This window comes from Neophocaena asiaeorientalis, unplaced genomic scaffold (genome assembly GCF_003031525.2).
Source record: "Neophocaena asiaeorientalis asiaeorientalis breed wild unplaced genomic scaffold, Neophocaena_asiaeorientalis_V1.1 scaffold105, whole genome shotgun sequence".
Taxonomy (NCBI): domain Eukaryota; kingdom Metazoa; phylum Chordata; class Mammalia; order Artiodactyla; family Phocoenidae; genus Neophocaena; species Neophocaena asiaeorientalis.
This window is the reverse complement of record NW_020172162.1, coordinates 4588213-4615595: the sequence shown is the minus strand read 5'-3', so window position 1 is coordinate 4615595 and position 27383 is coordinate 4588213. Positions and strand designations below refer to the sequence as shown.

The 27383-nt window shown below is 39.3% G+C and overlaps 1 protein-coding gene and 1 long non-coding RNA gene across 4 annotated transcripts in view; one reads left to right on the top strand and one right to left on the bottom strand.

The window, feature by feature from the left end:
- Positions 1 to 19946, top strand: part of PPIL6 (peptidylprolyl isomerase like 6) — a 31342-nt gene extending 11396 nt beyond the window's left edge. For 2 of the 3 annotated variants that reach the window (XM_024755598.1, XM_024755608.1), the window contains 3 exons: positions 5569 to 5625; positions 14570 to 14705; positions 19748 to 19946. In XM_024755598.1, the coding sequence (XP_024611366.1) occupies positions 5569 to 5625; positions 14570 to 14705; positions 19748 to 19859 (305 nt within the window). In that variant the 3' untranslated portion in view covers positions 19860 to 19946. Of the gene's footprint in view, positions 1 to 5568; positions 5626 to 8755; positions 8854 to 14569; positions 14706 to 19747 lie in introns of those variants that run through there. The other variant, XM_024755614.1, reaches the window with a different exon arrangement.
- Positions 1 to 27324, bottom strand: part of LOC112406678 (uncharacterized) — a 38530-nt gene extending 11206 nt beyond the window's left edge. Inside the window, exons 1-2 of the long non-coding RNA XR_003004604.1 lie at positions 26128 to 27324; positions 9132 to 9368 (exon numbers count right to left, since the gene is read on the bottom strand). This is a non-coding gene — a long non-coding RNA (uncharacterized LOC112406678). The remainder of the gene's footprint in view (positions 1 to 9131; positions 9369 to 26127) is intronic.
- Positions 27325 to 27383: the final 59 nt, after the last annotated feature.

Genomic DNA, 27383 nt, shown 5'->3' with positions numbered 1-27383 from the left:
CAATAATAGTGGGGGACTTTAATACCTCACTTACACCAATGGACAGATCATCCAGACAGAAAATTAATAAGGAAACACAAGCTTTAAATGACAAAATACACCAGATAGATTTAATTGATATTTATAGGACATTCCATCCGAAAACAGCACATTACGCTTTCTTCTCAAGTGCACACGGAACATTCTGTTCAAAAAATACCTAGAGACAAGTGACAATGAAAACGTGATGATCCAAAACCTATGGGATGCAGCAAAAGCAGTTCTAAGACAAAAGTTTATAGCGATGCAATCCTACCTCAAGAAACAAGAAAAATCTCAAATAAACAATCTAACCTTACACCTAAAGGAACTAGAGAAAGAACAACAGACAAAAGCCAAAGTTAGCAGAAGGAAAGAAATCATAAAGATCAGAGCAGAAATAAATAGAAACAAAGTTCTCCAAAGAGGACATACAGATGGCCAAGAGGCACATGAAAAGCTGCTCAACATCACTAATTATTAGAGAAATGCAAATCAAAACTGCAATGAGGTATTACCTCACACTGGTTAGAATGGGAATCATCAGAAGATCTAGAAACAATAAATGCTGGAGAGGGTGTGGAGAAAAGGGAACCCTCTTGCACTGTTGGTGGGAAATGTAAATTGATACAGCCACTATGGAGACCAGTATGGAGGTTCCTTAAAAAACTAAAAATAGAATTACCATATGACCCAGCAATCCACTACTGGGCATATATTCAGAGAAAACCATAATTCAAAAAGACACCTGCACACCCCAGTGTTCACTGCAGCACTATTTACAATAGCCAGGTCATGGAACCAACCTAAATGCCCATCGACAGATGAATGGATAAAGATGTGGTGCATATATACAATGGAATATTACTCAGCCATAAAAAGGAACGAAATTTGGTCATTTGTGGAGACACGGATGGACCTAGAGACTGTCATACAGAGTGACGTCAGAAAGCGAAAAAGAAATATCGTACATTAAGCCATAGAATCTAGAAAAATGGTACAGATGAACAGTTTGCAAGGCAGAAATAGAGACACAGATGTAGAGAACAAATGTATCGACACCAAGGAGGGGAAAGCGGGGAGGTGGGGGTTGTGGTGGGATGAATTGGGAGATTGGGATTGATATATATGCACTAATATGTATAAAATAGATAACTAATAAGAAACTGCTGTATTAAAAAAAAATTCAAAAATTAAGAAAAAAGTAGGATAACATTTTTTTAACCGAAAGATAATTTTAAATGCTCACCTAAAAAAAAGGTGTATGTAGAAAACACAGTGTTTTTTTTTTGTTTTTTTTTAAATATTTATTTATTTATTTTTGGCTGCGTTGGGTCTTAGTTGCTGCGCGTGGACTTTCTCTGGTTGTGGCGAGCGGGGGCTACTCTTCATCGTGGTGTGCGGGCTTCTCATTGCAGTGGCTTCTCTTGTCGCGGAGCACAGGCTCTAGGCGCACTGAATTCAGTAGTTGTGGCACACGGGCTCAGTTGCTCCACGGCATGTGGGATCTTCCCGGACCAGCGCTCGAACTCGTGTCCCCTGCACTGGCAGGCAGATTCTTAACCACTGCGCCACCAGGGAAGTCCAAAACACAGTGCTTTTAAGAAACATACTAAAGGTGGGAATTTGAAAACAGAATGAAAGAAAAACAGCTTATTTCTCACCAAAGATGTTACACTGTTACAACTGAAGTAAGATCTAAAGCATTTTGGTCTGCATCTTTGCTTTCTATTCAGGTCAGTCCTTTGGCTTTACACAGACTAGGTGCCTGATGAGCAGCACAAAATTAAATTTTGGAGGCTTTTTAGGAGATATCCCATAGGGAGCAATCGGGCAGCAATTTAGAATTAATTGGCTTAGCGTGGAAGGCGATTTGCTTGAACTTGATGAAATATGCAGGGGCTTAAATTAATAATGCTTCATTATTTTTCTATAATCTGGAACATTCTGAGGCTGATAAGGAGGAAAATGTAGATTTACTCCAAGTATCTTGTATGTAAATCAACTGTTTTTTCCTCAGTTTCTCTAAAATAAGATATTACCAATACTGTTTTCTAACCTTATTATTTTTCACTTTATGTAGTATTCATCTTCATATGTCAATATACATAAACATGTAAAATGTTTAGGGTCTGCCTAATTTTTCATCATAGTGCTATGCCAATTTAATTAATTTCCCATTGGTGAACATTTAGACTGTTCTCCATTTTTTGTTAGTATAAAACAATCCTCAAGAGGGCCCATATCGGGACTTTCCTGGTGGCGCAGTGGTTAAGAATCTGCCTGCCAATGCGGGGGACATGGGTTTGAGCCCTGGTCCAGGAAGATGCCACATGATGTGGAGCAACTAAGCCCGTGCGCCACAACTACTGAGCCTGTGCTCTAGAGCCCGTGAGACACAACTACTGAGCCCGCGCACCACAACTACTGAAGCCCACGTGCCTAGAGCCTGTGCTCCGCAACAAGAGAAGCCACTGCAATGAGAAGCCCGTGCACCGCAGTGAAGAGTAGCCCCTGCTCACCACAGCTAGAGAAAGCCCAAAGAAGCTAGAGAAAGCCCAAAGCAGCAACGAAGACCCAACACAGCCAAAAAAAAAAATTAATTAAAAAAGAAAATTTTTAAAAAAGGGCCCATATCAGTGTCTCCTGATACTTAGTTCAGTGTTGACTCTGATGTGTTGGGCTTCTGGAGGCTGTGTTCTTCTTTGTTTTGCTTTTGGCTAGACCTTCCCTCACCGCTGTGAGCCCCAGAGCAAAGTTTGGGAAAAGTAGGCCATGTTACTTGTCTATTTATTTGAAGTAAAATTTCCAAATAGTAAGTGTATAGGTCTCAGGTCATGGTTTCAGATCACAAGGCAGTGATGTTTAAGGACAGTTTGGAAAAGAAATTCTGGTTACTAAATTCAAATCCAAACTGATACATACAAGTTGTACCATGCTGGATAAGGCACTTGTCATCTCTGAATAAGTTTCTTAATCATAATTATAATATCACAGGTTGTGGTGAGGATTCAATGACATGGTATATTGAGAGTGCCAAGCTTTTTAAGTATTCTCTTCCTTCAGATGTCAGATTCCCACAGGGCTGTGAGTAGAATGTCGGAGTACAGGAGCTAAGTGTGGTTTGGTGTTGTGCCTTAGGATGCTTCCAGGCACTATTGCTCGCCCTTTGGGACCAACAGGCCCCATGCAGCTGTCCTTCTCCCCCCAAGCCCATCTCATCTTCTGACCTCTCCCTCTTGCTCACTCTGCTCCACACATTAGGCTCCTTGCTGTTCCTTAGCACATCAAGCATATGTGTGCCCTGAGGTCTTTTGTCGTTTCTTTTGCCTGAGATATCTACACCCAGCTATTCCTCCATGTATGCCCTTGCATCGACCCCTGATCTGTTTCTGATTTTTGCTGAGTTTATCTCAGCAGGGACCACATGACCACCCTATTCAAAAACTGCCACCTTCCTCTTCATATACCTCTCCTCACCCCCTTCTCTGCTACTCTCCTATCCCCTTACCCAGCTTTATTTTTCTTCCTAGCACTTTTCACCACTGGACATACTATTAATATTTCTTTGTTAACTGATTTATTGTCTGTTTCTTTTCACTAGAATATAAGTTCCATGTGGGCAGAGATTTTTATCTGTTTTGTTCAATGTTATATCCTCAGGTTGGAGAACAGTGCCTGGCATATAGTAGATGCTTTTTAAGAATTTGTTAAAAGAATGAATGAATAAATGAACAGATAGTTAAACAGGAAATATACATTCTGTTCATTTCTGAAGTATGAAGTTAATGAAAATACCAAGTTAGGAAGCCACTTTGGCAGTTATTAAGCCTCTTTGTGGCTCCCATAGCCCTACTGCCTTTAGAAGGATCTCTTGAGATATAGTTTAATACATTTTATCATCATCATGGTCATCAGAATGATGGTAAAGATGATAATGAGAGGATACATTCCATAAGTATGTGATGCTGCACGATAATAATGGCCACTAATGAAGGAGCATGACACTCTGCCAGGCACCACACCATGTGCTCTCCGTACATGACTGCCTTTAACCCTCAGAACTACTTGGGAGGCACTTCCCATTATCCCTGTCTATATAGATGAGGAAACAGTTTTGGAAAAGGTAACCAACATCAAGATTGAAATCAAAACTTTGACGTTTACTTTGACGTTTACTTTTAACCACTATTCTGCATTGCTGAATTTGTTGCCAGAAGTATAGAAATATTAGATATCCAAAGCTGAATTCAAGGGGGTGGGTTATGGACCCAAAAAATATTAGATACTAATTGAAATGGTGTCAATATAAAATATTCACCTGGGAGATCTAAAGCAAAGGGCAAGAGTAATGGCAGGTGTTGGAGACAGAGAGCAAGGGAGTGTCACTGGTGTTTACATAAGTTAGCAGGGGAGGGGAATCGCCTGGGCAGATTTGCCTGAGCTGAAGGAACTGGTGCTAGAGGACATTCAAGTTCTGCACACCTGGATTTAGCCTGGGGCTACTGCAGCAGGCTCCTGAGAATAGCCATAGGCTGGGGGATGAGTGGGGGGGCGGGGGCAGAAGTATCAGGCAGAGTAGCTGGAGACGTAAGGTTTATCAGTTAACTTCTGAACCAGCTTTATGAATAGTATAATTTAAATGCTATATGCCCCTGTCCTGCATAAATTCTCTCCCCATACTTGCATCAGATTTCTTTAAAATAGCACAGACTCTTTTATTATAAAGTACTCATATTGAGTTTAAATGGCACAGTCCTTCAACAGTTATTTATTGCGTGCTATTCAAGGAGGGTGGTCTACAGAGCTGAAGGAAGGAAAGGGGGTGATGGGGAAAACACAGACCTCAGAGACCTCTAGTTTCATTAAAGCTAGCTTTGCTTCCCTGGTAGCTGTGAATTGATAAAATAACTTGTGCACGGAGGATTTTTATAGTAGGATCATTGCCTAAGCCAAAATATGCATATAATGCACATCATGTGAAACAAGTCCTATAAATATCATTTTTAAAAAACCTCATTATATTACAAAGGAACTTCTTTTCTAAAATACCAGATACATGAGTTATATCACCATAGGGCAAGGAATAAAAATTTGAACATTAATTCTTTTTAGAGTACCTATTTTTATTCTTGTATTAAAAAGACCTTACTGTTCCTATTTCATCCTGTTAGCTTAATCTTTCCATTTTTCTGAAAAGCAAGATGTATCATGGAATAACTTGTGAAATAAGCAGAATTTATATGAGCACACACTCTTTAAATCGTGACCACAATTATAATTTAATACTTCATCATTTCAAAGGTTTTGCACTAAATTTAACTTATTCAGAGTTATGAGGGAAAAAAAATGGGATCATAAATGTAAAACTACTTACAAAATACAAGTGAAATCATTATAGAAATATTTTCATGGTATAGATATTAAACAATTAGGTAACTTACTCTAGTTATTGTTATAAGTGGAATCATAAAGCATTCTTTCCCTGCCATTACTGTATTTTCTTTTTTAGTCTCAGAATGTTAATGTTTATTTATTGCTGTTTCTCAGATATAGTTGCTGGAAAAGGAGATGGTGGAGAGTCAATTTATGGACCAACATTTGAAGGTATGTATCTTTAAATTTTGTCAGTCACATTTTAATTGATTATTCAAATTTAACAGGACTGGATGATTTCACAACCCCAAATTAGATAGTGTTTGGGGTAATATACTACAAGTACACATACTAAAAGTGGGAGTTTAAAATAGGGTAGGTGAGAAGGCATCCCATTCCAGTTCAGTACAGCTTTGTACATAAAATTTTTCACTTGCCTAATTATGTTATTTCTTTAGGATAAGTTTCTAGAATTAGGATTGTAGGGGTAGAAGGGAATTTACATTTTTAAGGCTTGTACTTTGCCATGCTCACACTTAGAATTGGTACCTTGATAGTCATCCTACTAAGACTGCTGTTGGGGATTCTGGAAAGATGATAGTGGTGGTGGCATAGTTCTTTAATTTTTTGAAATCCCAACATAAATACAGACAAAAAAAATTAGATAGGAAAACTAAAGACCCACGGATAACACAACAAAACTAGGTGACAAGGTATCTACATGAATTCCAAATATAAACAGGTAAGGACAAACTACCAACAGCCACAAAATCTGCATGGTATCAGCATGTATGTGAGAGAAAGCAGGGCATCTGACAGAGCTGAGAATATAGAACTCCACAACAGGCAATAGCAGTTGAGTGCATGGAGCCCCTCATAAGGCTTGAGGAGGCTGGAGCAGTCTAACCTCTGCGAACTCTCAAAACCGATCTGAAAGGCCTCTCTTCCAGGAAGGAAGAAGTGCTGGGAATGGAATAAAGATTATGCAGGTATCGGGACAACAGTGATAAAGAGGGAAAGGCAAAAGAGTCAGGAAATCTCAGAAAGCAAGTTGCCACACAGCTGAACAACACATGAAAATAGCAGAAGAGGGAACTTTGTGAAGTTAGGAAAACTACCTTCCTTCTAAAGCCACACCTACTTCTAAACATTGAGGAATATTAATTTTACATAAAACTAAAGTTGCATTAAAAAGCAGCAGAAATTTTCATGATTATTTAAGAAAAAAAAAAAAGAGCACAGTAACATCGCTACAGATAATGAAAGTACCCTAGAAAGAAGGCTCACAGAACAGAGCAAAACTGTAACAATTTCAAAACAAGCTAAAAGACATGAAGACAATGATATAAGACAGGAAAGAACTCATAAATCAAAATGAGGAAGCTTTAGACATGAGGTTACAGAACTAGAGAAAAGAATTAACAATAAAAGAAAATTTCAGAAACAAACAAATTAGAAGGAACACAAGACCAAATAGGCAGTCCAGTGGTTAAGACTCTGCCCTTCCAACGCTGGGGGCATGGGTTCAATCCTTGGTTAAGGAACTAAGATCCTACATGCTATGTGGCATAGCCCAAAAATAAAAAAAATAAGAGAAGTAGAAGGTAGAAGAAGGAAATTTTTTTAAAACCAAAAAGAGATGAAGAAAGCTAAAAAGGATTTACAAGAAAGTGATAAAGATAGAAAGAGAAGATCCAGCATACAGATGATAAGTATTCCTAAGGAATTAAACCAATGGAAGGGAATGGAACAAACACTTAAGAATTATAATTAAAGAAAACTTTCCTGAAATAAAAAAGGATTTGATATTCTATATTTTGTTTTCGGTGGTGATTACACAACTATACCCAACTGTCAAAATGCATCAAAGTGAACATCTAAGACATATGCATTTTACTGCATGTTTATACCGCAAGTAAAAATATCTGCTTAAAAACTTGAAACTACTTACTGAAAGAACACACAGGTACCGGACAATACTGAACCAGAACAACCAACACCAGACATATTTTACTAACGTTATTAGATATTAAAGAAAAAGAAAAAAATTCTTTGGGCAGGTAGTGAGTCACAGCAAGTGATTTATAAGGGGAAGAAAAGTACATTATCATCATACTCTTATGCCAGAAGAAAATACAGGAATATATTTAGGATGCTCAAGGAAAAGAAAAGTGAACTGGGGACTTTATATCCAGTCAAACTGAATTTGAATTATAAAGGGCACACAGAGTTATCAACATGTAACTTTAGGGAATAGTGTTGTCATGAGTCCTTCCTGAGGAATCAGTGACTGTAGTGTGAGTTTCATTCAGCCAAATTACAAGAGGGACCCTGAAAGAAGAACTGGTGGTGAGCATTAATCATATAGTTACTTATAAAACTAAAATTTAATGAGGATTAAAAGGGTGAGAGTATGGTATACAATGACTATATGCTTAGTCTAACAATTTACTTTAAATGAAAGAAATGGGGAGAATATATGCAAAATTTTAAACTATTTTCAGTAAATTTTACTGGTGATGGTATTATTAATATTATTTTGAGATTGTTATATATATAATGAGGAAAAAACAAGTAAGTAATTACGGGAATTTCTAATTTCATCATTTCCTGTGTCCTTGAGAACTGGAATCTTCAATATGGAAGAAAGGAGATACAGATGAAATACGACAGAGGTTAATAAGTAAAATATTCCATAGTCCTGAATTTGAAATATCACTTTAAACTCAAGAAGTATCATATCTGTATCTATATCTATATCTAATCTATACCTGTATCTATAGTTCTGCCCATGGAATTCATCTGCAAACAATGACCAGCCGAGTAATGACATGGACTCCTGGAATTTAGATTGTTGTTTTGAATGTCATTTCTTGATTAAAGAAACCAGGGCCTCTGGGACAAATGGCAGATTCCAGTTCTGAGACAGGAAATTTTGAAATGAGCCTGGAACCTCAGTCATGCTATCATGGCATCAGATAGCCAGGAGCGCTATTAAAGATTTACTGGGGTCATGGCAAAGGGCTCAGGAGCCAATTTGAAGAGTCTCTCACTGGCCAAAGAAGAAATAATTTGAATAGTAATTACAGTTGATTGAAACCCAACAAACATTTTAAATCCATGAGTTCATAATGATATTATAAAATAAAACCTACTTGCTCACCTCTAGGGGAATGATAGGAAATGAATTCATTATCTTGAAAACTGATAAATATAGGTAAAGAATCAAGCATTTACCTTGCCTTTCCTATAGGAACTATACCAAACTGTAGATAAGGGGAGACATCTTGTTATAAAAGTATTCCAATTAATAATGGAAAGGAAAAATAAAATTAGAATGTCACCATTTCGCTGCCTCCAGGGAAATAATGGATGTAGGCATTGGCTGCATCAGCGTCTGCTAACTTCACAAAAACAGAGACAATCAGACAGTATGAGCCTTCTGTTGAAAGGACACACTACCAACGGGATAGAACAAGAGTCTGATGAAGCTGTTGGACCTAGCTTCCAATTTGCGAGAAATGCAATCAGTTCTGCTATAATGTGTTCTTAAAAATCTGTGCTATGTAAAATCATGAAATGAAAACCACAGGACTTATGGCAAAACTGAGGTAAAAAAACTTCCTCGGTGACACATTAATAAATAAGTTAATAACCTAATAAAAACAGTAACACAGTTTTATATATATTATGTGGTCAAGAAATACATCAGAACCATAATAAATAAGGCACTTTACCCTGAAGACTCCTTGGCATCTGTGGAGGTGGCATGGGAAGAGCTGCAGCTTGTGAGTGATCTTGAGGTGGCGGAAGGAGCATTATCTGCAGCCAGAGGGAAGCTGTAACTCCAGATGTGGGTGGATGCAGCTCATACGTGGTGACGGATGTGGCTGGTCACGTCTGAGGTGTGTGTGTTCCTGGGTAGCTAGCTCAGTTCAGCAAAGGCAGTTTCCTGCATTCGCCTGGTGGTTCTCCTGGAGGGAAGTGCGTTAAAGCAGGGGTGAGATTCATCATGCTCAAGTCATTCCCTCCCTAATATATCAATCGAGGTGAAACAATCTGCATCTTCAACACAAGTATTAGCACAGAACCCACAGGACAGGGAACAGAGAAACCTGCTGAACTGCACCGTGTGTGCAATCAGCAAACTCTGGCCTGGGAGAAATTCTAGAGGTGAAATAGCTTAGGTTCATTAACAGATAAAGTGTAAAAAAAGAAAGGGATAGAGGTAGAACCTGGGGAGGGAAGGCTGGCAAAGTTCTTTTTCTTGGTCTGAATGGTGGTTAAAAGGGTATTTGCCTTATAATAACTTTAACAATAATTCTGACTATAGTGTTCCATGGCTCTTTGTGTCTATATTTTAATACAATGAAAAGGTTTAAAAAATAATCAATGGCCAAAGGAAAAGGGAAAAGTAAAAGCTAGTTTTCCTTCTAAATTCATGTGGAGACAGCTTTATCAAATGAAATCATTCAAGTGACACCACTCATTTATTTATTCATAGAACTTTAAACTCTTAGTTAGGTGCTGACATGGTACTAGGACCTTAGGAAACAAAGATAATGTGACCAAGTTTCCACACTCCAGGCTTTTAGTGTTTTTGTACAGACAGACATTTAAACAGATAAAGTACAGGCGCGAACAGGCGGAACACAGGCTCTAGGAGCATGGGGTTCAGTAGCTGTGGCTCACGGGCTCCAGAGTCCAGGCTCAGTAGTTATGGCCCACGGGCTTAGCTGCTCCGCAGCATGTGGGATCTTTCTGGACCAGGGCTCGAAATGGTGTCCCCTGAATTGGCAGGCGGATTCTTAACCACTGTGCCACCAGGGAAGTCCCTCCTTGTCTTTAAATGAAAGTAAACATTAATAAAAAGCAGAGAGGCTGATGCACTGTCAATATTCAATAATGCAACTAACTTATGCAAAAGTATTTTTTAGTAGAAATAAGAACTGAAGATAATGTGGTCTGGGTAGCCATTTAAGGGCTATTCATTTTTTTTAATTGTGAGATTTATCTTATATAGAGAAACTGCATATGTACAATTTAAAAATAATTATAGGGACTTCCCTGGTGGTCCAGTGGCTAAGACTCCGCACTCCCATTTCAAGGGGCCTGGGTTCGATCCCTGGTCAGGGAACTAGATCCCACATGCTGCAACTAAGGGTTCACATGCTGCAACTGAGACCAGGCGCAGCCAAGTAAATACATAAATAAAAATATTTTTTAAAATATATTTTTAAAAAACTTAAAAATTATAAAGCAACCCCCCACATTACCATCTTTGTCAAGAAAGAAAAACTGCCAGCATGCCAGAAGCACCCCATTTGTCCATCCTCAATAATAACTCCATCTCCCTATTAGAGGTAACCACTAACCTGACTTCTTCCTTGCTTTTCTTGTTAAACACTTGTGTATGGATCCCTAAATAACAGAGTTATTGACTATTTTTGGACTTTATATAAATGGACTCATATGGCAGGCATTCTTTGTGTCTTGTTTCTTTCGTTCATCACTGCCTATGAGACTCAACCATGTCGTTTATAGCTGGAATTCTCTCATTTTCACTACTGTTAAATATTATGAATATACCCAAATAATCTATCCATTCAAGTACTGATAAACACTTGTCTATTTATTCCTAACGTCATGTACACAATCAACATGTTTTAAAATAAATATTTCAATGTCAAAGAGTGTTCTGCCTATGTTCTCATCTAGGAGTTTTATGGTTTCAGGTTTTACATTTAGGTCTTTAATCTATTTTGAGTTTATTTTTGTATATAGTGTGAGGGCATGTTCTAATCTCATTGTTTTACATGTAGCTGTCCAGTTTTCCCAGCTTATTGAAGAGACTGTCTCCCCTTCTCCTCTCCATTGTATATTCTTGACTCCTTTGTTATAGATTAATTGACCATGGGTGCATGGATTTATTTCTGGGCTCTTTATTCTGATCCATTGATCTATGTGTCCATCTTTGTGCCAGTGCCATGCTGTTTTGATTACTGTGGTTTTGTAGTATATTTTGAAGTCTGGGAGGGTGGTACCTCCAGCTTTGTTCTTTTTTTTCCAAGGTTGCTTTGGCAATTTGGGGTATTTTGTGGTTCCATATGAATTTTAGGATTATTTGTTCTAGTTCTGTGAAAAATGTCATGGGTATTTTGATAAGGAGTGCATTAAATCTGTAGATTGCTTTGCATCTTTGTTTCTTAAGGCAAAAGAAATTAAAGCAAAAATAAACAAATAGCCTAATTAAACATAAAAGCTTTTGCACAGCTAAGGAAGACATCTGCAAAATAAAGAGACAACCTACTGAATGGGATAAGATATTTGCAAATGATATGACCGATGGGGGGTTAATATCTCCAAAACATGTAAACAGCTCATACAACTCCATATCAAAAAAAGAAAAGAAAAGAAAACAACCCTATCAAATGGGTAGAAGACCAGAATAGACATTTTTCCAAAGAAGACATACAGATGGCCAAGAGGCAGGTGAAAAGATGCTCAACATCACTAATTATTAGAGAAATGCAAATCAAAACTACACTGAGGTATCACTTCACACCAGTCAGAATGGCCATCATCAAAAAGTCTACAAATATCAAATGTTGGAGAGGATGTGGAGAAAAAGAACCTTGTACACTACTGGTGGGAATGCAGTTGGTGTAGCCACTATGGAAAACAGTATGGAGGTTCCTCAAAAAACTAAAAATAGAACTAAAATATGATCCAGCAATTCCACTCCTGGGTATACATCCAGAAAACACAAGAACACTAATTTGAAAAGATACATGCACCCCAATGTTCAAAGCAGTACTACTTACAGTAGCCAAGCTATGGAAGCACCCTAAGTGTCCATCAACAGATAAATGGATAAAGAAGATGTGGTGTGTGTGTGTGTATATATATATATATATATATATATATATATATATATATATATATATATATATATATATATACACAATCAGATATTACTCGGCCATAAAGAAGAATGAAATACTGCCATTTGTAGCAATGTGAATGGACTGAGAGAATATTATGCTTAGTGAAATAAGTCAAAGAAAGATAAATACTGTATGTTATCACTTATATGTAGAACCTAAAAAATAATACAAATGAATATATAACAAAACAGAGACAGACTCACAGATATAGAAAACAAACTAGTGGTTACCAGAGGGGAGAGGGAAGGGAGGAAGGGCAAGGTAGAGATATGAGATTAAGAGATACATACCCCTATGTATAAAACAGAAGAACAACAAGGATATCTTATATAGCACAGGAATTATAGCCATTATCTTGTAATAACTTTTAATGGAATATAATCTGTAAAAATACTGAATCACTATGCTGTACACCTGAAACTAATATAATACTGTAAGTTAACTATACTTCAATTAAAAATATAAAAAATAAAATATTTCATTAAAGCAGTTTAAGAATGCTAGGGAGCATACCCAATTTACTTTTATATAACAATAAGTAATTAGTGAATAGCTATTATTATTTAAATATGCTGGTAAAATTAGGGCAGTAGGTTTAAAAAATTGATGTTGCAGGATTCAAGTCCAGTTTCTACTTGACATTATTGTCTTCAGAAAATTATATAGAAATGTCCCAAATTGTCTGCTTATTCTCTTACCAGAGAGAATAGAGGCAGTTTCCCCAAACTTGAGAAAGCAGTAGTTGCTTTTATTATCAACATCAGAATGAGTTTTATATTAAATAAATTCAGAAACTGATTTTCTTCAGCAGGTGAATTCTGATTTCTATTTCAAACAAAGTTAAACCCTTAATGCTTTAAAAGTTCTCCCATAATCACAGAATTTTTGGTAAAAATGTTATAACTCTATAAATTTTCCTTCCAGTTACTGTCAGAATTTAAGAAAAATTGATCATAATATCTAAGAGCAATGACAAATACCATTTTGTTAAAACTCTCTGAATCTCTGCTTGGGCAGATTTCTATGCCATGTGATTTTCTGTGAAATTAATGGGCTATTCTCTATTCCACTGAAATGAATATGGAGTATCAATGTAATTATAAAGATATATTTGCACAAAAATACTTTATTTTCATTTCATAAGATTTCAGAGGTCTTTATTCAGTGTGCAGTTTAACAAGCTAAAAGTAACCACCATAGATATGGCTTAATTGCTTTGTTGTCTTAGATTTGAAACTTAAAGTGAGAATAGTCAGCAATTGCAGTTTAAGAAAATCTTGACAGTTAATATTCATATCTCTCAATTATTCCCAGAATTTGATAAAGTTATTGAATGAAAACTTTACTGAATTTCTCTTCTATTACTTCCTTCTGTGTTTTTGAGTTTGGAGGCAAATCTTATTTCATGCTGGAAATGGTTCTTCCTGAAAATGGTGGCCCAATAATCACCATATAGTTCTTTTTACTTATTAATCTTACACTAAAAAAATCACTTTCCACAAAATCTTGGTCAACCCATATAAGGTTTGAAATTAAAATTTGTTTAAAGACTACTAAAAATAAGCATAAATTAACTTATTTTCATCATCAATATTTAAGGCCACACATGTGCCAAGTAATGTGCTAGGGGGCCCTGGGGGTAAAGCGATGATGAGATAAAGCCTCTGCCTTCACAAACATGAAACAGCCTGTAAACAATTACATAAAGTGTTTTAAAGACTATAATAGAGGTCTGCAGAAGATGCTGTGAGGGGAAGGGTCTGTCTGTGAAAGGTTTCTCCAAGGAGTCATTTTTTTGTTTGTTTGTTTGTCTGCAAGGAGTCATTTTTAATATCACATTGATAGTTTGAATAAAATATTACTGCCAAAACAATACAAGAATGTTTGCTGACTTTTATTCCTAAAAAAAGGTATGTGCTTCCTTTTATATTATTAATTTCAAGTTCTTCCTTTTACATTATCTATTTTCTTAGCACACTTGTTTTTAGCTATATTGATGATAAACTAAAGGTAAATGCTCAAATAGGTCTAAGACTTTCCAGCTTCTCTTTTTTAACAGGCCACTTGAGTGAAAGTAATATGAAACAAATAGAATATTTACAATTTGGAATATATTGCTAAATATGATTGAGAACCCTTGTTACCAAGCATTGTTTGTGCTTTATGTATTAGTATCAATCAAGAAAATAGAAATATTTTAGTGACCTATTGCATATTGTCTTTTCTAGATGAAAACTTCTCAATTCCTCATAATAAAAGGGGAGTTCTTGGAATGGTCAACAAAGGCCATCACAGCAATGGGTCACAATTCTACATCACACTACAAGCAACTCCCTATCTAGATAGAAAATATGTGGCTTTTGGGTATGTGCATTGTAAGTTCGTCTATATAATATTCATATATGTAAAAATGTGGTTCAAAAAGATGTGGGTAAGTATTGTACATAGTCTACGGGTAACTAAAAGTAGAATTTAAAAGCCAAAGTAATACAAATACTGTAGACAAACATGTTCAGAAGTAAGTATTTCATAAGAAGCTTGCTATCTATAATAAACATGGAAACCATTTAGGCACAGCCGTTATAATGTCCTGTGCATCCATCCTTCTATGGATCTTCAGCCTCAAGGATATTGTCAATTCTTTTAACTACGAATAACACCATAGTTCTTAATAATGTGGATATATTTAGATGCAGAAGTGAGGTGAAGCCATTTATGTAATTGTCCATGAACACTGTGAAGAGAGAGATAAAATCATCCAAGCTACAAGTAACTTCATTTTTACTGAGCAATTTAAAATATGGAAATATCTCAGGTAATAATTACTAGAATATTATTAGCAAGATGCTTATAGGCATGTGGACCTAATATGGATGGTGACTATACTTTTCATCACTCCCGTGTTTCATATCTGTTTGATTACTGAAATGAATATAAATTGAAGCTTACTTTGTCTTTCCTGAAATGATGTATAAGGTGTCAGAACTTTTCTGAATATTAGATTATTCCAGCTACTCCACAGGGATAATTACTGACTCTTCATCCTCAGAAAAACTTCCAGGCCAATGTTAATTTTAAGCACAATTTAAAACAAAATCTAAGCACAATTATTCCTTCAGTGTAATGCAGGTGATATTTCCAGGTTGAAAAAAGCAGAAAGTATATTTTCATCCAAAGGAGATTTCTTTAAAGAGATGATTTTAACAGCTACATAAGCTAAAATAATGCATTTTCCTCCACTTTCCCTGGTCTTAATAAACTATATTCTGATTTTGAAAATGCATTCTTCAATTATTTTTTAAATCCAAATAATTCTTACAATTTCTTAGATCTTTTAACTATCTTCCCATCATCTTGCTAGTAGTACCTTGCCCTCAACCATATGCTTAGGTGATCCTTTATATCCTTCCAAAAGGTACCTTTCTCAAACGCAAACATGACTACTTAAAAAAATTTAGTGACTCCTTCACCACCTCCACCCCCAGATGCATAGAGCCTAGAGTTCAGAGCGGCATTCCAGGTCCTCCACCCTCTGGCCCCACATCTTTTTTCAGCCTTCACTGCTGCTGGCCTTCTGACCCATTCATTCAACCAGCATTGTATTAGGCACCTAACAAGTGCTAGTCCCGGTGCTCAGTCCTGGGGCAAGAGTGATGTGGCACAACTTCCGCCCTTCGGGAAGCCAATATCGTGTGTTGGAAAACCCAACTGTGACAGTGAGACATGAACATGCAAGCCCTGTAAAGAGTGCACTGGGAATACAGGAGAGAGGGCAAGGCAATAAGTACCCTCCAACTCCTTAGTAAAAGCCAGTGCAGATCCTACAGGATGGTAGTGGAGAGGAGGAGTGCTTGGTCTCCTTTTGGCGATTGCCTTTTTCCATGTGATTCATCTTTAGGGGAATCTCTCGCACTAATTCGTTATCACCAACACACTGGCCTCAGGGAGGCGCTGCACTGCTTTTATTGCTCTAGCCTAAGTATAATCTCAATTTTTTTCCCTTAAGCCTCCAAGAAACAGCTGAGTCTGGGCTGAAATATTTAAACAAGACCTGACAGAACGCTAGGGGAGAAGCAGAATAGTAATACCATAATAGGCAACTAGATAATCTGACAAAATATAACTAACTCCTTCAAAATATAACTACCCTCCTTCCCTGCTGTAGAGCTGCCTCTAGTGGAAGATGCTTTCTCTTCCCTATCATCACAGAGCACCCGCAGGTTTATCGGAGCTTCCAGAAGCCCAGACATGGTTACCAAGGTCCAGACAGATACAGAAATTTCCTTTCCTATTTGAGACAGACCCTCCTTCCAAGCCCTAGTTTCTGGTACATGAACTTGTCTTGTCTTCAGATGGAAGACACTGGGAATGCCCTTTAAGGGAGATTGCATCAACCCACAGTCTTGTTGATGGCCCTGCCCTGTGGTTTCACAGGGAAAGAATATCAAAATACAAGCCTGTAAGATCTCCATTCACACATACATAGGTCAAAGGGGTATACGTTGGGGATAGTGCTGGGGAGGAATTAATTTCATTATAAGGGACCCCTAAAGTGGGGAGGAGTCACGGGAAGCTTCATGAGAAGGTGAAATGGGTACTGAAAGTCATGTAGAAGTTAGCCAGATAGAGAAGGCTGGAAAGCAAAGTGAGTAAAATAAATTTTAGAAAGAGTGAAGAACCTCTGTAGAGAGGCCCTAAGGAGTATCCTATCTACCAGTCATGTAGTTTGGCTAGAGCTTAGAGCCCAGGGGGAAATGGAGAGAGTAGAGGTTGGAGAAGAGGAGACAGCCAAGTCCTGGCTCTCAAAGGGCTGTGGGTGCCAGGCTGCTGAGCACAGACCCCCACCTGAAGGGGCTGGGAAGCCATGGAGAATTTTCAATTGGGAGCAACATGACCAGGTTCTTGTTCTGAAAAAAATCTCTTTTTAGCAGAAGTGAGGAATTAATTGGCAAAGGATGAAAATGAAGGTAGAAAGGCCAGTTAAGAAGCGATGGTAACCACCTAGAGGGGTGGGATAGGGAGGGTGGGAGAGAGACACAAGAGGGAGGAGATATGGGGATATATGTATATGTATAGCTGATTCACTTTGTTATACAGCAGAAACTAACACACCATTGTAAAGCAATTATACTCCAATAAAGATGTTTAAAAAAAAAAAAGAAGCGATGGTAATAGTAGGCCATAAATGAAGTCCTAGTCTAAGGCACTGGCAGTACAGATGAGCAGGGGATAAATGGAAAAATTCAAGAGATATTTGGAAATTAGGTTCAACAAGACTTTATGACTATTTAGATGTTGGTGGTGAGGTTATGGGAAAGGTATAGAGCAATGGTATCTAATAGAACTTTCCGCAGTGATGGAAATGTACTATGATCTGTGCTGCCCAATATAACAGCCACTAGCCACATAAGCCACTTAGCACTTGAAATGTGGCCAGTGCAACTGAGGAACTACATTTAATTAATTAAATTTAAATAGCCACCTGTGGCTATTGGCTACCATATTGGGCAGTGAAGATCTGGAGGAACTCCTAGGATTTTGGAACTGATTGGATGGCTGGTGCCATTCACTGCAGTAGAGAATACAAGGAGGAGGATATGGGAGAGAAGATCATGAATTCAAGATGGACAAGTTATGTTTCAAGTGAAGATACCTGTATGACAGGCAGATGGCAACTCCTGAATACCAGGAGTAGGTATTCAAGCTGGGCAAGGGCTAGAGATGTAGATTTGGAAGCTTTGAACATGGCAGCTGAGCTGCAGCCAGACCAGAGTACCATCCCTCCCAGAACAGCCTCTGGGCCTTTGCTTGTCTTGTTACGTTCTGCCTTCCTTCAGTCTGCCAAACTCCTGTTCAAGGCTTAGGTCAGAAATACCCCCCCTAACTACCAAAATCAAACTGCCTCTTTGTCCTCTTGGCACACTGTGAACAACTTGAAATAGGAACTGAGTCTCACTTACTTTGTGCCCTAACACCTGTCACAGTGGAAAGGTGCACAAAGTAGGTGTTCATTCAGTAGTTGTGAAACCAATATGGAGAATAGGCTTCACAGCCTCTTGGTTTTTTTTTTTTTTTTTTGCGGTACGCGGGCCTCTCACTGTTGTGGCCTCTCCCATTGCGGAGCACAGGCTCCGGATGCGCAGGCTCAGCGGCCATGGCTCCCGTGCCCAGCCGCTCCGCGCATGTGGGATCTTCCCGGACTGGGGCACGAACCCGTGTCCCCTGCATCGGCAGGCGGACTCTCAGCCACTGCGCCACCAGGGAAGCCCTTCACAGCCTCTTTGGACAGAGGTGAATCTGTCCATTTATTCCCTGCTCTTCATCCTCAGAATGTATATTGTGTCCTGCTCTGTGTCATGTTTTCTAATTGGGATGGCAAAAATAGAGCCCCCCAGAAAAGAAATGACTAGAGATGGTCAGTGTCAGCACTGACACTGTCCCCATAAAGGATCATGAAATGGAAATTGCACCTTCCCCTTAACCACTGCTTCAACCCAAACACTGGCAGAGGGCACAGTCCTATGTTTAGAGATATCTCTCTGGCCTCTGCTGCCTTTTTTTTAGTTGAGACAACCATCAGAAGTCTAGTTCCACTCAGGGAGTTCTGGCTTGTGGCCAGCGAACATGTACAGAGACCCAAACTAGCATGGCTCTGGGCTGTCTTTTATTCATGTATTCAGTGGATGGCAATGAGGTGCCCACTCTGTGCTAGGCACTGAGCACTAAGCAAAAGCATGATCTCTGCCCTCAGGGGAGAATCAGAAATGAATCCAAGAAGCATAGAAATAAATGTCAAATTTATCCCTGATCACTCCTATAAGGGAGAGGGGGAACTTGACATAAGCAGGGCAGGGAGGGGGGCGGTGTCTGGGAAACATCCCCCAAGGTAGTGATGGCTAAGATCTGAAGGAAGGCCAGGAGGTGACCAGGCCAGGGGACAGAGGGAGGCAAGAGCAAAGGAGACAGCTGTGGCAGGAAGGGCACATGGGGTGGTGGCTGAAGTGCTGAGAGCCAGTCTGGCTGGAACTGACAGAGCAAGGGAGCATGCTGCAAGGCACCCTCAAGGGGAGTGGGGAGGCCGGCCATGGGAGAGACCTTTGGTCTTTATCATAAGGATGATGGGAAATTATTGAAGTGTTTTAAGTGGGGAAGGTGAGACCACATTAGCATTTTGAAAAGATCGCTCTGATGGCAGTGAGGATAACAGACTGGAAGGGTCTCGGAGCAGGTGTGGAGGAGCATGGCAAAGTGGACATATCTAGAGCTATTTAAGATATTTATGACTGATGTTAATTTAATTTGTAGGAAACAGCCTAGCCTAAGCTAGATAGGACTCAATTTAGGAATGGAAGCTAAATGTGAAAATTTATGACTGACTGAATTTTCCATTTTTTTCTCCTATATAGGCAATTGGTTGAAGGAACAGATGTTCTTCATCAACTAGAATTGGTTCCAACAGAGAACGAAAGACCAATACAACAATGTGTAATTATTGACAGTGGAGAGTTTTATGCCTAACCTTCATATCAGTATTTTCTGATGATTTATTATTGTACATCAGATCAGCTGTTTCTAGATTTAATTAAAGTGTTTGTTAAAATTTGATTTGAAAGCTGTGGCGGATGCTGTAGGTTAGCTCTCCCAACACCCAATCCCTCCCCATTTTCCTTTCTTGCCTAAAGCAAAATACACAATTTTCTAGCCTCCTTTGCAGCTAGGAGTAGCCATGGGATACTGTTCTGGCCAGTAAGACAGCAGCAGAATGCCGGTGGTCCTGCCCCTTCCCCTCTATCCAGTCTTGAATGCAGAGAGGCTGGAGCCATGAAGGAAAGGCCAAGAGAACAACAGAGGTGTCAGCCCCAATTCTTGAGCTGCGGGACCAATACCAGCAACTCCCTATGTCTAGATTTCTTGCTATCTGAGACAAATAGATCCCTGTTTGTTGGTCAATTATTGTTACTTGTAGTCAAAACCATTCTTAATTTAGCAGCAGTACCTAATGGCCTTTGAATCCTAAAACATTTGTACCTATAACAGAATTATGTTGGTGTCTGTAATTATATTTCTGCCATAAGAAAATTGGTAAATAACCAAATAGCAGAGAGGCAACAGAAAAAAATTCATTGTAATACTTCATTGTTTATACATAACATTCAGAAAAGGATACACACTTTAGATGGTTTTATGAATAGAATGCTTGTCTCTGAGCCATACCAACCATATGAAAACCAAGGGCTTGGGTTATAGTCCCTGTGGTGGTGGTCTCCTGAGATGTTACTGGGATCCAGCTTTATCAGCTGCTCCTTAAGCTGAGATTCTCAAACCCACGTCACCTAGGGAAGTTTTTCGACAAAGACTACAGGACCTTGTCCTTGACCTGCAGAATCTCTAGATGTGGGACAGGGATTCTGCGCATTTGCTTAGCTCTCTCCCCAGAGGTTCTTATTTAAGCCACCTGGGCACTGGTCACTTGGGAATCACTGCAAGACATAAGCAACATGTTTCAGCCCCCTTTTTGCAGTCAGTGAGGTGCCTGCCTCTGTTAGTGGTGACTGTGCTGAGCTGCCGCCACCACTGCTGTCGAACTGCTGCTCTGCCCAGACCCACTGCACTTCTCTTGCCCTTAAGTGAAGGTTTGTCTTCCAAGCACAATCTCTCTTTGAGCTGATCTTAAGGAGACAGCCCCCTAATTGACCTTTGGCTTGCCAAAGGGAGGCAAAGGATTTTTAAAAACTTTTAATTTTGAAATGATTGTAGGTTCACAAGTAATTGCAAAAATAGAACAGAGCAGCCCTGTGTACAGATCACCGTTTCCCCAGGGGTCCTATCTTACACTACAGTATAACATCAAAACCAGGCAACTGACAATGGCAGAGTTGTCATTTTATCCTGTATATTGTAGATCTGTGTGAGTGGCACCACAATAAAGACACAACTTTTTCAGCACCACAAAAGCCTCCCTCTGGCTAGCCCTTTATAGTTAACCTACTCCCTTGCTCCCATCGGGCATCTATATATATCTCTATCTTCCCCCCTTCCTTCCTTTCTTTCTCTCTCCTTCCCTCTCTTTCTCTCTCTGCCCTCTCTCTTTCTCTCTTTTCCTGTCTCTCTCTCTCCCTCCCTCCCTCCCTCCCTTTCTCTTTCTAATAACAGCTTCATTGCTATTGCCATATGGTTCTATCCTAAGCTCTGAGGTGGATGGGGAGGAAGCGTACTGCCTGTGTCACGTTCTCAAGTGACCCAGGGGCAGCAGAATGTTAAGAATGTGTGTTCTAGAGCCAGACAGCCTGAGTTTGCATCCTGGCTCTGCCCTTCCCGTGCTGCATGAACTCACGTAAGAACTTCACTGTGCCTCTATTGCCTCATCTCAAAACAGTAGTACCTACCACACAGAGCTGCTGTGAGGGTTCAGGGGATCAGGAATTTGTAGACAGGATCTAGAATACGACCAATTATGCTGTAAGTGCTCGATACACGTATGATTAATAAAATCCTGGTATATGACCTTCAGAGTGTTGTCTAGGAACTTGTATTTTGAAAAAACTCCTCAATGACTGATTAACAGCCAGATTTGGGAAACACTGAAGAGGAGGTATCTCCTCTTCTTCTACTCTTAGTTAGGAGTTTTGGCCAACCTGAGAATTCAAGCTGTTTGTATGAAGCCTCCAGATCCACTCCCTGGGCCTTTGGAGGGGTTCCTCCAGTCACACTGGCGACACCTCAAACAAAGGGGCGCTGGGCTTGCCGCAGAGGCTCTCAGCAACTCCTGAAGCACGGGATGAAAGAAACTGACATGTTGCAAACGTCCTGGTTAAAACATTACAGGCATTAGTCATGTAATAACAAGCGGCAGAGCAATTCTTACTGGCAATGAACCTGCATATTAGGGCATTAAGCACCTATCTGATATCGTGAAAGAACTGGGATATTTGCATGGGTGTAAGAAGCTGATGCCAGCTCCCCTTATTTTTCAGCTTGGCTGCAGTGTAAAGGTGGAACTCTGCTAACCACCTACAGGATGGCAAGTTCATGGTCACTTTGTTTGCTCTCACTTCCCACTTTTAGGCTGTGTAAAAACTTTAGTCACACATTGTATATGCAGTGGTTCTTACTGCCATCATTTAAAGGTACATGATACTTCTGTCTTAGGATATATTGTCTTAGAATGATTTATGTTTAACTATATCGTTTGGAGAGACTGATTGTTACAGAGGACTCAGAAGCTTATCCCAATTAACTCCAAATATAAGACTTTGATTTAACCAAAATGAAAGATTCCGATTTGATTAAACAGAAGGAATTCTAAATTTGTCCAAGTCTACAAATATGAGAGTAGAGGCATTCTGATGCTTTGTACAAAATGTTAGTTATGTGACCTGGCCCTAAATGCTGATATGGCAAAGTCAAGTACATATGCTCTGTCTTACACCAAGCCATGTGAATAAGCAGAGTGTGGTATCATTTCATTTTGTTTATTTTGGGAGATTTGAGATAAATATTTTAAATTCTATCTAAAGAATATGTTTCCCCCAACTCCAAACAATGCCAGCTATTTGTTAATGAATGAATAGGCTGGCAACCTCAGGAATCTATGCTATTTACATTTTATACATATTTAAAATCAGGTGTGTTTGTTTTAGTCCCAGCTAGCTAGCAAAATGGTGCCCAAATCACTTAACCTTGCATTTTCTTCATTTGTAAAAAGAACAAATAGGAGTAAAGAAGTTGTTAGCTCCCTTCAGGCTCTAAAACTTCAGTGGTTCCCTGAGTAAATTTATAAAATCAATAACAATACTATTATCTACTTTTGGGCTTCAATTTCACTAGTAAAATCGGGGTACATCTATCTCATAGTGGTTTGAGGATTGAGATAATTTGTGAAGACACCACTAATGATCCTGGACACATAGCAGAAATTTGATAAAAATTATCTTCCCATCTGGAATGTCAACCCACAAAAAACAGAGAAACTGCCACTGATAGAAAGAACATCATCATCATTTCAAGAAACAGCAAGTCCCTGTTATGCTCAGTGTTAGCTATTCTCACTAACATACTAATTTCCAATTGACTGAATTAATTCAAAGGTATACCCTCAAAATTAAAATTAATCTCTGTCAACCTAGTGATACTCTTTCCCTCATGGAAACTCATTTTTTAAACTACTATATTGCTTATACCATCCACTACCCTTCCCAAAATGGAATCGCAACTTCAACTTGCAAATCTAGTTGGTCCGTATCTCCAATAAATTGTATACATCATACAAAATGTAACAAACTCAGTAGTAACACATAAAACACAAATTACAAAGTTTGACACTTGATAGGGGGCTTTGAAAACGTGGTGAATCATAGGTTCTTCTACTTCAGTGAGCATCAGAAATGCTTGAGCCTATTAAAACACAGATTCCTGGGCCTCACACCAGTTTCCCGTTCAGCGGATCTGGAGTGGGTTGGAGAATTTGCATTTTTAACATGTACCAGGTGATGATGATCTGCTGGCCTGGAGACCACACGTTAAGAACTACTGGGATATATTAAAGTCATAGATACATGAGAGACTTGTGGCATACAGGTATGCAGAACAAATAAAAAAGTTATTAAACACTAAAGTGTGACAACAGAAAAGAATGAGAAAAAATGATGAGACAAGAAACTGATTTCATCAAAGCAGCAGGGAGGTATGCAAACACTGATCAATCAGAAGGGATAGCAACTAGAGGCCTGGTGCAGGGTCCTAGAGCTCTTGGCTGGGCTGGAAGTGAGCCCTCCACTTCTAGAGAGGCAACAGGGCAGTCTGGGGTTTCAGAAGAGTGACTGGGACCCTTGCTTGGGCTGCTCGGGCAGTGATCTTTACCACTCAGTACAGAATCAGTTGAACATTTTAATAAGCAGACTATCCATCGGGTGTGTTCCGACTGAAAAGCAGCACTCCAAGACAGGATTGGGAGGAGCACAAAGGATGCCTGGGCACAGGGGCAAGTAGTGGGTAATGCTGGTATCAGAAAGCTGCCTGGGTGTAGTTTACTTTGAACTCGGGGGTTGTTCCTAAGGAATGAGTTATTAACAAGTCTTCGTTCTGTTTCCTAAAGGACTAAGCGATATAATGGGAAAAGCTCTAGCCTGCCCAGGATTTAAAGCAGTATAGAAATAAAAATAAATGTGTCTCAAGTGCCAGCCTAAAGGGAACCTAGGCTGGGCTCCAAGACTCTTGCATATCCAGTAGTTTTGTGTTGCTTGTACCATAACCTTACATACCTTTGTAAAACAAGCAAAAACCCAAATAAAGAAACAAAAACTTCACAACATGTCTTGCTTGATGTAATTTTGTAGAGGATTCACCACTAAGAATTGCGGCCACTTAGGAGAATAGTTCTCCACAGGTTACAGCGTAAAGCAGTCTTCTCAGACTTTAGCAGGTGCACATATGGATCTCGTTAAAATGCAGATTGTGATTCAGCAGGTCTGAGGTGAGGCCTGACCTGCATTTCTAACAAGTTTTCAAGTGGTATGAATGGTATTGGTTCATGAACCAGGCTTCGAGAAGCAAGGGTAAAGCATGGTTTGCAACCTAAGCTGCAGACAAGAAACACCTGGGGAGTTTTTACAATTCCTGAAGCCCAGACTTTATTCCAGATGAATTAAATCAGTACCCAGGCATCAGTATTTTTCAAAACGTCTGGGTGGTTCCTATTTTCAGCCAAGGTTGAGAACACCTGCTTTAAAGTGTAATGCTCCCCTATGAAACCCTGGAACAATTATCAAGGAAATACCATAGTCCAAGTGGAGAGCATCTAGTATTTTATCACCAATCCTAATCACAGTGTGAACAGTAAGAACACGAATACACAGTTTTAGCTCACTGTTAATATTTGACTTATTACAATCGTTCTCTAGTTTTGTTGAAAGTTATTTAAATATTACACAAGGTTTAATACATGTTAAAACTGTATTATACGCCTGTAAATCAATGAAGTTAGAACACTCCCTTACATCATACACAAAAATAAAATGAAAATGGCTTAACTTAAATATGACATGACAACATAAAACTCCTAGAAGAGAACATAGGCAGAACATTTTCTGACATAAATCATAGCAACGTTTTCTTAGGTCAGTCTCCCAAGGCAAAATAAATAAAGACAAAAGTAAGCAAATTGGACCTAATCAAATGTAAAAGCTTTTGCACAGCAAAGGAAGCCATAAACAAAACGAAAAAACAACCTGCGGACTGGGAGAAAATATTTGCAAAGGATGCAACCGACAAGGGCTTAATTTCCAAAATATATAAACAGCTCATGGAACTTAGTAACAAAAAAAACAAACAACTGTATCAAAAAATGGGCAGAAGATCTAAACAAGACATTTATCCAAAAAAGACATACAGATGGCCAACAGGCACATGAAAAGATGCTCAATATGGCTAATTATTAGAGAAATGCAAGTCAAAACTACAATGAGGGACTTCCCTGGTGGTGCAGTAGTTAAGACTCTGTGCTCCAAATGCAGGGGGCCGGGGTTCAATCCCTGGTCAGGGAACTAGATCCCACATACATGCCACAACTAAGAGTATGCATGCCACAAGTAAGGAGCCCGCGAGCCACCACTAAGATGCGGCGCAACCAAATGAATAAATAAATATTAAAAAAAAAAAGTTGACTCGTGCCTTCATTTGGTCTGGTGTCAGATGGTTATGTGCTAAATAAATACCGTGTGAGAAGTATCCTGAGAAAAGAAATACCTTTCTTTGTTTGAAGGCTGATAATGAGACCTCACTTACTTACTTGTCTGTACTCTCACGCTTCTGGCCATAGGTTGGATCAGTCAAAAACCGAGTTTCTTGTTTACATCCAAGCAAATCTCCAACTAGTGTAGTTGATGGAACAAATATTCATAGTCATGAGGGTACAGAAGCATCCCACTGATTCGATTTTAGGGTTAGGAAAGGCTTCAAGTTTAGGTAAAAAATGATAAAGCACTTATGCAGTCTTCTTTTTTGGGGTTTCCATAGAAAAGCAGATCTCAAAAGCAACTGATGTTGTTTTTTTATTAGACTAAATGCACGTAATTAAAATTAGATGATAAATACAAATAGCTGAAAACAGCGTTAAATACAGCTTTTATAACCTAAGTTTTACCATTTGATAAAAGCATGGCTGCACTTCTGAATATTTTTGTGAGTTGGGCATCAGATGGCGCTCACCCGTACTAAAAGCCTGAGCAGTGACATAATATTAACAGGCATTTCGAAAACCGGCCCTGACGCCAAGCAATTGTGCTTTACGGTCAAGTCTCTTTTTAAGTTTCGGTTTCTTCATCTGTAAAGTGGGGGTGGGAACAGACCAGATGGATTTCCAACCCATAGCGTCTTTCTTTGTTTGATTCTTCGACTACAGCGGTGGCACAGACTGGCTGCTGCTACCGCTGGCTGAAATCGCCAGATTTATATAAGTCAGAGTGGGAAAGCGTGACAGAAGTAGACAGTGTGCGTTCCCGGCTGGAAGGCAGGAGACCGCTTTCGGTGTTTCAGCCGCTCACATTACGTGGGCGGCGGCGCAGAAACTCCTTAACCGCGTCGTGCCTCTATTTCCCTGGGGTGTCCCAGCACAAGGTTACAGAATTCCAGCAAAATCGACTTTCAAGGAAAAAAGCGCGGGTCCTACGAAGCATACTTATGCAAGCACGTTGGGAACGCGGGAGGACAGTACAAACTTAATTCTTTCTCAACTAAACGCCTGAAAACAACTTCCGCCCACCGGGTCTCAGGTCTGGGAAGTGCTGCCCCGGAGGTCACGTGGGACCAAGCTGGTTGTTCGCGAGGACTCCTTCGCCACATCATGTAGGTTGTTCCATCTAAGCCGGGGGGAAGCCTTCTCTATTACAGGAACGAGAAAAGCCCAGCCGCGCCCTGTGTGGCCACCTGAGGGCAAATAAGAGTTTCCTGTGTCTAGGCAGTTTCTCCGCTTGGCCAGTACAGTCGCTTTGGGGAAAATCTTCCCTCAGTTTCCTCTCGATTCCTCTGTTCCCCCTTCCGTAGGAT